Genomic DNA, 14,190 nt, shown 5'->3' on the forward strand with positions numbered 1-14,190 from the left:
CAGAAGACATGAGACACTTGTAGTAAAACTGGAGAGGAAACCTCTAATTTAGACTACTCATCTAGCATGTCTAAAATAACATTTTCCTTTAACAGCCCAGACAACCCCTCCAATCAAATCAGCAGAGGAGGAATTTCAGAAACTGCAGTTTAGCAAGACGGTTGAGCTGATCTAGCAGTTCACTGGTATCAAAGCAGGTCATCATTTCCTCCCCCTTTTCCACTAGTCAAGAGTTCTGCCTTGTCAACCTTCAAATGTATTACTTAATATTACCTAGATGGACATATTGCCATAGATTTTTTTTTTTAGTATTCTAAGACACGCCCCGCCTTCCAAAATCATCCGTGTCTGCTCTGTGGAGCCATATGTCAATGTCTAATCAAACAAACCTAGTTCACTTTGCTTTTAAATGGGTATGGGAGTCTCAGGTAAATAGTTACTGCATTTCAGTGCGCAGCTGGGGAAGTGATATTTTACCAAAATTCTAACAGATTTTTTTCCTAAGGTACAGCAAGAAATGTGCTGAAGACCACAGTAACAGCCACATGGAACTCTGATGCTCTGCTTCAGTGCACTGACAGCTGACAATGCTTTCTCTTACTGGACAACAAACATTTAGCTTTAGTGAAAAACTGCTCCTACCTACTCTAATTCAAGAAAATCACATTTGCCATGTTACAAGAAGAAAGTCTTGCAGTCACTAACTGCTGAAATCCCTGATCAACAGGGATTTAAAAAATTTAATGATATCCAACACAGCTGTACTTCCAAGAATCAATGAAACTTGGGGAAAGGTATTTACTATACATGATATCCATCTGACACAAAAATACACCAATTTAGATTTAAAACTGAAACCAAAGGTAAACTTACTTGTTACAGAAGAATGACCACTTGTCTCTGGGACACCTGCTTCAAGGGTCGGTGCAGACGATGACTCTCTTGGCATTTCCAATGTTGAAAGTCCTTTGGCAGCAGAATCTGCATGTGAAAATTGTGCTTAAACTCTCACTATTCAGAATCAATACATATTTTCCATCTACTTTCTCCCTGCATGCCTTTTCTACATCTTTTCAGCCATCCATTCACCATTTGGCAGTCCCAGCAGTTACAAAACGATTCAGCGTGTGTGTTGTAATTTATAGCTGCAATTTATAGAAGCGCAGAGATCTACTGCGTAAGATAATTTTTAAAGCCAATTTCTACTTATGCTTTTTAGAGCTTGGAACTAATAAATCCCACTCACTGACTGATTATCAGAACCACCAACATGGAAAAGAAGGAAGAACCACTGATGTAAAGCTATTTTAAGTGCCAGCTTAGCATCTTTTAGAAGCCTCATCTCCAACGTGTTACAGACTTTTATTTAAAAAGCCACTGATCTAACAGTTGATCCTGAAGATTCAGAGAGTAAGATGCTATCATTTCAAAGAAGCCATTAAAATTAACGTTTTTATCTTATAGTAACTGATACTGTCATTATGGGAAGAATAAAGCAAAGACATTTTCAAGTGTTGATGGCTGGTTTCAGCACAGCTTATAAAGACAAATATGTATCTGTGTAAAAGTCTCAGGGAGGAAACTCTGTAGCCCAGCATTGTGCACTTGAAGAACCAACCCATTTGGATACTTAATTCAGAGATCAGTTATATCATACATATGGAAGTGAATAGGACAGAATAGAATAGAAATACATGGAATAGAATAGAATAGAATAGAATAGAATAGAATAGAATAGAATAGAATAGAATAGAATAGAATAGAATAGACCAGACCAGGTTGGAAGAGACCTTCAAGGTCATCACGTCCAACCCATCAACCAATCCAACCCACCTAAACAACTAAACCATGGCACCAAGCACCCTATCAAGTCTCCTCCTGAACACCTCCAATGATGGTGACTCCACCACCTCCCCAGGCAGCCCATTCCAATGGGCAATAACTCTCTCATCCAGCCTAAACCTCTCCTGGCGCAGCCTGAGACTGAAACACCTTGAATAAGACTTTGAAATTATAATTAGCCCATGATGATGATGATGATGATGATATTAACTCTACTTAAATGACGAACAACACACATGTTCTCAAATAAACTAATCAATAAGGCTAAACAAAGCAAAACAGAAGAAATACATTAAACCACTCAAGTCACCAGACTACCTAGTTACCACAACTGCCTGTATCAACCTGTAATGCAAGTAATTAATGAGTTATTGTGCATGTTTTATGCTCTCCTTGGATGACATACTTGGAAGCATGTAGCAAAATGACTGCCATATATGCTATAATCCTAGATTCCACATGGGGGTTCAGAACTCCAACAGCCCTTCCAAGCTATTTCAAGAATGATAGTGTTAGTTACTATATGAAAACTGGCCATTACTACTGGTGAAAAAGAGCATTTAAGTCTAATTGCATAACTCTTTCATGACTATTCTTCTCTAAGAACCTAGGTGAAAGATTCAAAAGCACTCAACTCTTGCTTTTACAAACTCCTGAGGTTCTCCAGCTTACTGGAATCATAAATAGGATGATAAACCTGAAACATAAAATGAACAGCATAACAATGGTCATGCTGAACAATTTCTCCTTGTAAAAGTGGAATGTTGTAATACGAAATTTTATTATGGCTCCCTCTGAAGCAATTTAGGAAGAAGAAGTGAGCTCAGAAATGCATAAATATTTTCTTTAACTTCACTGGCCAAAAAAACCACCAAACCAACGAACAAAAAAACCCCACCGACCCTGAGGCCTGAAAGATCCTTTCCTTTTTTAATTACTAAGTTTTTGTCAATGAGACCCATTTATTTCCTTTTCATATGGGCCCTCACACATGCACAGTATCTGTATGGTTAGTACATTCCTTGTGAGAAACACCTACCTGAAAGGATTCAGCTAGCTCCGACCACATCAGATGCTGTATATACCGAGTTCTCTATACATACACACATCTCTCCTTATCCTGCTCTGTTACTAAAACCTTCATACAGTAATAAGACTGCTGACTGGGTCAATGATTGAGCTCACCTGCCTCCTTCTGCTCTCCCAGTTTGTCAAGGATGTTAAAGGAAATGTCCAGGTATTCTCTCTGAATAGCACTGACAGCAATCTTCCTCTGCTTCCTCTGGCGAGGAACAATCTGAATCTTAAATTCTGACTCCTCAGTCTCTTCTTCTTGCTTGTGCTCCATGTTTTGTTCAGTGTCAGACTCTGCGTTGGTATCCAGTTTATCATTTTCTGTTTGGTTTTCAGAATCTTCAGGGACTTTAATTAGGACCATTTTTACATTTGGGCTCGGAACTGCTCCACTAGGCCTAGTTTCCTCCATGATGAGCTCAGAGTTATCATCAAGGGACATTTCTGGAAGGGCAAATGACTTCTGCAGCAGGTCCCTTTTTTGTTTCAATGTTAGAGGATTCCCACAGGACATATCCTGAACTTCTTCTGGCTTAACTAACTCTGGAGAGTCCTTTTGATCTTTGGGAGAGGTGGAAAGGATCTCATCTATTCCTGCTGAAGCATTGTTGCTTGTATCCTTAGAACTAAAGTCTTTGGAGCAATCTTCGATGCTGAACTGGACCAGCGGAGTTGTGCTGAGGCTGAGTGCAGAGACATTGACAGGAGTTGAGGGAGATGACACAGTAGTTTTGCCAGAGACCTCATCATTCACCTGGTTTGTTGTTTCTTCTTCATCGCTCTCCACTATTCTAAGGGGAGGAAGTGGTTCAAAGACTAAAGAGTCACTGTCTGAAGTGGAGAGTACTGAATGCTTCTCAGGACCTGATGTTGAGTCAGACGACAAATCTATGAGATCTAGATCTTCCCTGGGACCAGCAGGTTTAACTGGAGAGTCCACTTTCACTTCATATGTTTCCATGCAGTTTAGCCTAACTTCTGGTATGACAGGTCTTCTCGTTTCCTGGAAACTCTCTGTACGAGGAAGGTTTTCTTGCGTTTCTATATTTTCAGCTTTAGTCGAAGAATTCTGCCGAGATCTTCCATAATCACTCTGCCTGTGTATGGCATAAGCAGCAGGGGCAGGTGGTTTTTCTAAGTCACACCGGTCTATGCAGGACTTCCTGCGATGTTCATCTAATGAAAACAACAGGGAGTCTGCGTTCCCTATATCAAGAGATTTTTGTTTTAGAGAGCGCAGTTTTTTTTTCTGAATGCTTTCTTCTCTCACACAGCGTAGAATGCTGTCTTGTAAGGCCCCCGTCTCTCTATATTCAGCCAGCTCTATTTCACCTGATTAAAACAGAAAGAGCTAATACTACCTCAGTTGGAGACTTCTGGCAAATATCTTCATTATCTCAGAATTCAACATGACTGGCATTTCAAACACAACCCCAGGATTAGTCAGAATTGCCCAGATTTTGTTTTAACCCCACAGCCACATTACACAGATTTTCACAACAAAAAACAACAAAATCCCCTGCTATTTGGAAAATAGGGTTCATCTAAACTCTATCCAAATTGTATTCTTCCTGGAAGATGTACCCTGAAGATAGACTGTTTAACCTTATGCATTAAAAAGAAGATGGCAAAGTCAAGTAATTTCCACAGATATTTGAGGTGGCTGCATTAGGCGTGACAGATGAAAGAAGAGATAAACTACACAGACCATTCTGAACAGGTCTTAAAATAATTTTGGACTACAGCATTATGAACATCATTTGGACATCACTGTATATTAGAGTACACCTACATGTTATTTACTGCAAGAAAGTGGGCTTAAAATGGGTGATTTTAATTCAAGAAGCAAGGGTAGCAACAGCAATGAGGATGTGACTGCACAGGCCTGAGATCAGACATGTTCAGAGAATTTTCTCCCCAGTGACCCAGTAGAGTCTAGCTACTATCACACCACCTAGCCATACCTCATTGTCATAGGGAGGAGTAAAGAGCACAATTACACTTGCTGCAACTACCAGTACATTGGTGTTTTGCTGTATGAACACATCAATTGAGAACATTTTAAGAAATTATCCCTGTTGTTATTGTGAATGACATATTTTCACATAAACCAGGCATTACTGATCATTATTATCCCCATATTTCAAAATATTACACATATGAATCATGATGCAAAATACCACAGGGAGCTAAATTAGGATAGATGTTTCCTCTAGTCAAAATCACTCCCCTCCCTGTGTGAACACCTGAAAGAAAAAAGGGGTAGGTGGGATGGTGGTGGAAATCTCTTCACTTTTTCTTTTTTAGGGTATTCATTTCAGAAACTTAAATTTGCAAACAAAATACTTCCTATTTTTCACAACCACCAAATTACCCATTTTACCAATGGAAAACCATAACAGTTCAGCAGTAACTGCATATTTGCTCACCCTGAAGGCCCATTTCATAAAAAAAAAAAAAACAAACCCAGTTTCTGGGAAAAAAAAAATAAAATTGATTAAAAATCTTCATCAGAACAAAATTGCAACAAGTCCTCTTAAACATTTTTGTATGCAAAAGAGCTTAAAAATTCAGGTATTTTTTATTTTGGAATGCCTACTTGGAGATTCCTGCAAGAGAATTAATTCAGGGAAATGAGAAGTACCTGCTCGCAAAAGTCAGACAGAGTGGATCTATTCAAATGAGGTAGTGTAATAAATGTTACAAAGAAAGGTGGTAGCTTGAAACTAAGAGTAGGAGATTCTATTTCTATGAGTTTATATTGACAAAATAAATCATACTTCTCTGAGCATTCATCTCAACTGGTTGATATTTCACCATTTTGCTGCCACCAATTCTTTTCAGTCTTGCAAAGAAAGTTTGAGATTCTTTATTGCAAGGTCCAGTTGGTGTATCATGAATATCAGATTCATCAAAAACACTGTCTTCCTCTGCTGGAGAAAGAAAAAGCTTTATTAGTCTTCAGAGAGTGCAATTCCTTGAATGAAAAGCTCTCTATGTATAAAACCTCAGCTAGTTTCAATTAAACTTGAATTGGAAAGTGAAGAATCATCAGATGCAAGAAAATTTATATCTCAGGTATAACGTTGCCATTTTTGGTCAGAAAGGTTAGAAAGGACAAAGATAAATCAGAAATTAGTTACAATGCAACAAAAGTATACCATGCTTTTACCATTCTAAGCTGATCTTCTCTACTACTACTAAGATAAATTCTTTAGACGGAAGAAATTCAATAGATTTTAACATCGACTTGAGCAAGTTGAAGTAAATTGAAGAAATGCAAAATTAGTACAAAACCTGAAAAGTCAGTAACAAAATAGGAAAAATGAAATAGAAAATCAGAAAATGAAAAAGCAAGAAATGAATAATCTGGGGAAATTTGAAGTAGTAATAGAATAAGACCAAAGAATGTTCCTTGTTTATTCTAGTAAGCAAACATGTAAAGGAAATGCATTTGGTGTCTAGAAGTGAAGAGGCAAGACAGAGACTTAGAATGGTCAAAACACAATGACTTAAACTGGACATTAATATTTTTAGCTTTGAAATTGCTGGAAAGTTTCTACAATGTGTGAATGTGTGGAACTGCAGCCTAAAAGCAGCAGGAATAAGATACCCTATTAATACCATGAATTCAGAGCTCATAGTAAGAATTTCTACAAGGACTCAGTAAGTTAGGATATCACTTCTAACGTCATGTCCTATGTATCTAAAGCTTTCTTCCCCTTGGCAAAAAACGCTTCTCTTCACAAGATTTAACATCACTTCTGCAAAGGCCACTACACTTGTCATGATCCTCACAACAAACTTAGACAGTAAAAACATGGAAAAGGTGAGAAGATCCATCTTTAGCACAGGTATTTTTGCTGCTCAAAATGAAACCCTCGTCTGGTGGTCATCTAAAAATTACCTTTGATGATGACAGCACCACACACATTACCTGACCAGATACTAAACAAGCTTCCTTAGAAAAGTCTTCCTTTGAAAGACTTCAACTTCCAAGTCCCTATGGAATTATACTGGCTGCTTCTTGCAGGTGTAAAAAAAAATTAATTAAAAAAATTTAAAAATTTACCACCTCTTTTTCTGCAGCACTTCAGCAAAGGAAGAGAATCAGCGCTACAGTTAACTCAGCATTTACAGAACAAAACGTGCCCGCTTATGGTACTTTATCTCTGATAAGCCCAGCTTTGGAAAACATGTAAATATTTTTCTCCTTACTTTAAACTTAGGAAAACAATGATGAATTGAGACACAAGCCACCCAGGGAATCAATGTTGGTCATGAGATTGGAACACTGAGTTTTCTAAATCTAACTGGACATTTTCTGTGAACAGCAAAATGGGTACTTAGGCACCTTGCTTTGTCTTAGAAATATCTCAGAATCAATCCAGAAATTGAGTGCATTTTATAAATTTATTATGACTACCCTCAGCATTAAGTCATTATGAATTAAGTCATTAACTCAACTCAAAATAAAAACAAGTTCGAAGTCTACAGTTATCTGAACCTTCTTAGCTCTCTGCTAGCAATGCGAAATGTCCAAGTGAGTGAGAATATGCAATACATAATTTACATCCACTTTAAGGTTGCTTTAATTTGCTAGAGCTGAGTAACAGGATGCTCTGGTACAAACAAAATTATGCATCCTTGTTCTATTAGGTATCTTTTCACAAGCAACAAGCAGCAAAAGAGGAAAAGGTACTGACATGCATAAAAAGAGTGCTTCTTGTATTCTTCTTCAGAAGATTTTCACAGTTTTAAGGAATTGCACTCATTGGCATCATGTTATTTCAAGCCCCAATCTTAAACCAGTTCACACCATCACAGGACTTTTGCCACAGCTAGCAAGCACATACAGATTTAACAACTGGATGGGGACAGTAAGGGTTGATTAATTCTCTCCTGCTTTTAGATATACACATCATATGCATCTGTATGTAAAGTGGCCAACTTCAGCTCCTTTTACAGAGAAAAGCAAACTATTGAATTAACCATTTTCTCTTTTCAACATCAAATATTTGCTACTCTGCCATGTTATTATGAAGTAAATCAGAATGCGGTGCCAGGCTGGTTGCATACCTTATGTGGGGGCATGGTCAGTCAAGATTGTCATAGAAAAGCCAAAGGACTATCCAGGCATAGTGACTGAACTACTTAGTCCAGGGTACACTCCCTGCAAGAGATGCTAGACTGCTGTGTTATGCTTAGCCTACAGAGAAATTGTGAATTTTACTATAAAGGACCACAGCTGGTCAAATAAGTCACACCTTGGATTTAGTTCTGAGTATTATATTCTGAAATTCAGACCATATTTACCCATTTCTAAAACATCTGCAAGACTGAAAGAGTTAAATGAATGATTCTCTAATAAGTGAGAGTGTTAAAAGTACCTTTTTCCTTTTCACTGTATCGGCTTATGTTACTGTTGTCACTATACAAAGGACCAGCAGTTGCATGGGGCTTGCAGCTGTGATACTGAGCATTGAGGGTATTGACCGTAATGTGGATTAGGTGAAGTACAATCTTGCTGATTTCACAGTCTCTGTAGGGGTACTGCACAGTGAAAGAGAAGAACTTCAGATTAGAAACTAACTTTTCTCCTGGGAGAAACACTTAGGTGGAAAAATGATAAGAAAATTATGAGCTGGATGCCCTTTGCTTCCCTTTGATCGTACATTTTTAAACACATCATGAGAAGCAGGACTGTTTTCAGCTTTGCACACAGAATTATTCAAAATACATAAAGAAATCCAAGTTAGTAACATTTAATGTATTATTTTCTTGATTTTGGTATGGCAAAACCATCTACTTATAATAACATCAAAGGTCTCTCATCAGAACTGATCTCCAAATGTTAGCATGTTATCATTCATTTCTAGTGTCTGCGCTCTCTCCTATGCCCTATGGACCTGAAAGAAATTTGTGAAGTATATCAGACGTATTCACAGTTCCATATTAGTGTATAAGCACAATACATTTTAACCACGCTTTCTAAGAAACATCACACTTTCTAAAGAACACAAGCTGTTAACTGGACACTCTCCCAGTTAAAGTTGTTATTAAAAAAAATAATAATTCTATCAGAAGTGTTCCTCATTATAACTTTATACAGCATTTTCCTGTTTTTAAATCCATCTTTTCCTTTCTCAGGTAACAATGTGAAATGCTATATATACTGCAGAACTAACAGGTCAGTAGCACAGATGAAAGCCTGACCACTTACAGATTCATAGAATGGTTTGGCTTGGAAGGGACCTTAAAGATTATCTAGTTCCCACCCCCTTGCCATGAGCAAGGACACCCTCCACTCAGACCAGATTGCCCAAGACTTTATCCAAGCCTCATCCAACCTGCTGAAATTAAATGCAGTAAGGAAACCAGAAAGAAATATTCTTTAGAGTTTTTTTCAGTTGCAGTACAGTTCGGTGTTCCTTATAATACATTTCAAATTGAAGAGTAAATTTTAATGTGGACAGCATCTTTTTTAGACTGCTCACCTTGTAAAGAATGACAAGTAAAGCCTTTAACCACATCTGCCGAATGTGGGGTTTGAGGGACCACAGCGAGCAGCGAGGAGGTTGCTGAAAGTAATGCCTTAGCTGAGGACAGCTGCAATATTTCAGTACCTGCACCACCAAGGGAAGAAGGTGTTTTCCCAGGTTGATATTATAGTCCATCACCTAAAAAGAGTATTAGCACAGGAGTTAGCTCACCAAAAATCAAATCCACTGTTGCTGAAAAGCAACATTACTAATACAGTTAAGTGAAAAGAAACAAATTTTTAAAGGAAGTCTCATTATCCGTTAGAAACCTTCTGTCAGCTTGCCACATTCTCATTTTGGCTGGATAGGTGAAATGAGACAAAAGAAGACATGTTCTGAAAGCCTTTCATCCCGCACAGTCTAAATTTTAAGACACATGGCAAGTTCATAAAACGTATTATGACATATTATAGCACAGGTTGACCATGCTTCAACAGACAAAAGCGTATTAGGTGTATCCCACGTTTAACAAACAGGATGCAACTGAATGCAATTGAATCCTGGCAGGTAGGTGCACTGTGGCCATATATTCCCACTACCCTAATACAATCATGTTTTCAAGTGAAATTGCATGGCTGGTTTTCATTATCTTATCAGTCTGGCAACATTAGCTCCCTGGACGTGTTCAAAAAAAGGATTGGATGTGGCACGTGAAGCCATGGTTTAGTTGTCATGAGGTGTTAGGTATTAGGTAATAGGTTGGACTTGATGATCTCTGAGGTCTTTTCCAACCTGATTGATTCTGTGTGTGTGATTCTCTGTGTGATTAGAATCTTTTCTCCTGTAAAATTCTCTAGTTTGATGTGCAGCTGTCTAAAACTTTTGTGCTGCATGCATAGAGCTAAATAGATGAATCCCACACCTATCCATGAAGGGTTTGCCTGCTGAAGAGATGATATGTCATCACCAAATAAGATTTTAGCCTTCAATGTCCTGTCCCTCCAAGTGTGATGCAGTTGCACAGCATGCTGAGGAAAAACATCCGTAGAAGGAAGACGGAGCCTTGCCTTAACACAGCACATACTGTAACGCAGACATGTCTTAAGCTGAGGAGACCTGTTTTTCAAGTTGTCACAGAATAAATGATGCTGGAGTTGCTGAGCAGAGCCCAACCCTGCTGTTTCTTCACATCGGCTAGCTTGTACAACATTGCCACCATGTGGGGCAGTACCGCAGTGACTGCAAACATTGGAACCTGGTCACTTCTGCTGCTAGGCAGCCCAAGAAGGCATTTCATGCTTTCACGAATTTCAAATACCCAGATTTTATGATGCCCAATACTAAGAGACATTTGATTTTCCTTTGTTTTCCTTAAACTGACCATTCTAACCAAGCCTGGAATCAATGACACAGCAAGTCAGCCCAATGCCAACCTCTGTGGAGCTGACTGGGGAAAGCAAATGCTTATGACTAAAGAAAGGAGTGTAAATTAAAAGGATCTCTTAGGAGCTCCATACGGAGTTTTCACTCTGCAAACGCATCTTTGGGTTAAAAACAGCATTTCCCTTGCAGCAGAGGTGATTCCCAATCAGAAGCAGCCCTACAACTAAGAAAAAGAAATTCCCCCACCCCCAAATAAATTTGTTTTGTTGTCTGTTAAATGTAGAAAAATCCTGGCCTGCTTAAGTTCTCAAATTTAATTTAACATCAGGGGAGTCAGGATTTAACTACAAAGCTTTTCAAACAGAGATGGCAAATTAGGCTATCATAAGGATGAAGAGGAAAGGCAGGGGTTGGTATTTAGAGTTGCAGTAAGTAGTACTTCCAAAAATTTGGGTCAGTTTTGATTTCCAAAAATTGGGAACCCAAATTTGGAACACAGATAGAAAAAAAAAAAGATGATTAACAACATACAGCAATGGTGTTCCAAGGCAATGGACTTGGGATACATGAGCAGCTACCCAGTTTGCATTAACACCTTTAATTTTTTGGTCTACTAAAACACAGATACCTGACTTCTCCACAATGGTCAAAGTTTATCCATGTATCTACATTACAACTGAGTTCCAAAAATCATGAGTTCCAGTGTGTAAAACAGAGAATCCTGATAAGTACTGCAGAGAGGAAAGTGGCTGAGACAGCTTTGAGCAACGTCTGAAGGTTACAGTGAGCATTTTAAAAGCTGGGGCAGGAGGAGAGCTGAAATTACAGACCTTTCTCTGTCCTAAAGTAATCCCTCATGAGAGACTGTGATGAGGAAAAAGTGAGGAAATGGTGATGAGGTTTCAAGGCAATTAAGAGTACTCTGCAATTGTGAAATGTTTTTCAGCCCAGCATCAGCAGCTGCTCCAAGAATTACTTGAGCCTTAGAAGAGCTTTGTTAAGTAGAAAATTACAGTCCTCCTTACAAGATGAAGAAAGAAGGCATGAGGCAAGGATGTGCTCAGTCATTTATCATAGCAATACAGACAGAAGTTCATGGTGGCACCAATCCCTAGGAAAGGGTGAATAGAAAGTCCTTCTTCTAAGGAAGAAGAAGAAGGAGTCTTCCACAAAATGAAGAATGTCAAAGATTTTACAGACCATTCACATAAAGAAACAAGCCAAAGTGTATGAGTCCCAGGTGTTCCTGAAGGGGAAAGGAATAAATATCACATAAGGAAAGTAAGGCATTCAAAGACTAGGGAAAGAAGGCAAAGGGGGTTGGAGCAGTCTTTAGTTTTTCATATAGTAGTAGTATTTGCACGCCTCCATGCACACAGAACCTTATCTCTTTGCCAGTGATGCAGCATGTTTAGAATACTAGTAGGAGGTTATAAATTAGCATACTTCTATATAACTTTTTAACTGCAGGACAAAAACCTACAGAAAGCACTTGATTAGGCTACGCAGAGCCTTTGATAGTAAAGAACAAGCAGCCATCCTTGTTCCTAAATTCTTTCACCAAGTGAGGAGGTGTTAAGCAGTTTGAAGTAGGATTATCACACTCAGCCACTTAGTTTGCTACACAGAAGGCTGTGCTACCACCACTTCAACAACAAGTAATGAGAAATCAATGAAAAAAAGTAGTAAATGCCTTCACCTACTTGTGCTATTCCAGCAATAAAGGCATTAAAGCAGGTTGAAACACGCATTTTTTGTGGTGCAATCATAAAGCATCCTTCCTGCTGATCATAACCAAGCAGGACATACAGATGGCGCTTGACTGTGTTGAAAGCTTTAGCACTGCTGATGTCCGACTCAGCACTACTCTCATCCTTTGCCATGAACTTCATTAGCACAGTAATGAGCTGGTGGACAGTCTGGTGATCAATCCCAGCATCCTCTGGCAGTAGGTCTTTTATTGTATTATCATTCTCTGGGGAGGGTTGTCCTATTGACACAAGAGAGATGTTGGTATAAAACACTGGATAGGACTTTAACCAGTATATAGAATACATCAATTTTATTCCAGAGTTCATTGTTCCATCTCCACTCAATTACTTATGGGGAATTCACAGGAGATAGGCACACATTTCTGAGGGCATTGCTCCTCTGTTGCCTCAGGATCAATAGCACAGTAAAAACCTGCTGTCTATGCTGAACTCCATCACCCATGTTTAATGGAGCTGCTTATCATCCCATCCCAGTGCATTTCTGCCAAAATGAGAGTCATTATTCCTTCACATCTATGCACTAAATGAGAATCAAATTCCACTTCCACCAAATTCTCATCTGGCATAGTTTTCAATCTTTCCTCAGCAAACATTACAGCCTTGCTAATTCTATGACAGGTGAAAATGAAACTATGGAGGGGAATTTTCAGAACCACTTCTAATAGGAGTCACTTCTATTGAGATTAACTTTCCTTTATTAGTCTCATTTTGGTACAAAGAAATCATTAACTTCCTATTATATGAGGGGGGTTTGCTCCAAATAGTTTTCAATGCAATTATTTTATTTTTTTTAATTTACAGAAACCATCCTTTAAAATTGAAATTCTCTGTCCAAAATTTTGCTGGAACAAGATTTGCAGATACAAAATGAAAACTCTAAATTATGAAATAATGAGAATCAGAAAACACAGCAAGTATCATTCCCAGAACCACATTAAAAATGCATTATAGAAAACAACTTCAGATATGTGAACAAATCAGGTATGCTTAGGACTGTCAATGAAAAGATTAAAAAATTGTGAATCAAACCTTCAAAAAAGAAATGTTGGAAAGAAACAATAAATACTGGGCAGAAAGAGAGGGACGATTATTTGTCTCCTAGCTTCCAAAGTATCTGTGGTAACTTTGAATCATATTATCAGACTTTTCTTCATATCAGTGGTTACTAGGTACAACTTTATATATATATATATATATGTGTGTGTGTGTGTGTGTGTGTGTGTATATATAAAGTGGAAACTTAATCTGAACCTTAGGTGATTAATTACCCAAGCCAGAAAACCCCAGGACACAGCAGATGAGTGGTGTCGTTAAATAAGAATAATCATTCGCTGACACATCTGTTCATGGCACCACTATTTCCCTTGTGCCTTCTGCAACCTTTGACAACCTGCACATATATTCTGTAAAGAACTGGTGGATATCCAGCTTTCACTGGGCTAGTATGACAGGGCTGCTAATTCAGAGGTCTCCTAGTCCATTTCACAGCTTAGTCACTGCCCACAAGGCAAGATATTTATTTTCCTTTCAGCTGACCACCAAGTAAGCTTGCCTGTTCAGAATATGAATTTTTGTTTGCAGGAAATGTTGCAAGTCTTGAAGAAAGAATGTGAAAAGAATCAAACTGGAGTTTTTTC

General features: G+C 38.4%; 1 protein-coding gene across 2 annotated transcripts in view; it reads right to left on the reverse strand.

The window, feature by feature from the left end:
- The window catches only part of UNC79 (unc-79 homolog, NALCN channel complex subunit), a 108,592-nt gene that overhangs the window by 47,279 nt on the left and 47,123 nt on the right, over window positions 1-14,190 (reverse strand). The window contains exons 28-33 of one of the 2 annotated variants that reach the window (XM_054161893.1): window positions 12,485-12,771; window positions 9,414-9,596; window positions 8,307-8,469; window positions 5,697-5,846; window positions 3,028-4,248; window positions 874-981 (exon numbers count right to left, since the gene is read on the reverse strand). In XM_054161893.1, coding sequence (XP_054017868.1) covers window positions 874-981; window positions 3,028-4,248; window positions 5,697-5,846; window positions 8,307-8,469; window positions 9,414-9,596; window positions 12,485-12,771 — 2,112 coding nt within the window. Of the gene's footprint in view, window positions 1-873; window positions 982-3,027; window positions 4,249-5,696; window positions 5,850-8,306; window positions 8,470-9,413; window positions 9,597-12,484; window positions 12,772-14,190 lie in introns of both variants that reach the window. The other variant, XM_054161892.1, reaches the window with a different exon arrangement.

This window comes from Dryobates pubescens, chromosome 5, assembly GCF_014839835.1.
Source record: "Dryobates pubescens isolate bDryPub1 chromosome 5, bDryPub1.pri, whole genome shotgun sequence".
In the NCBI taxonomy this organism is placed as follows: Eukaryota; Metazoa; Chordata; class Aves; order Piciformes; family Picidae; genus Dryobates; species Dryobates pubescens.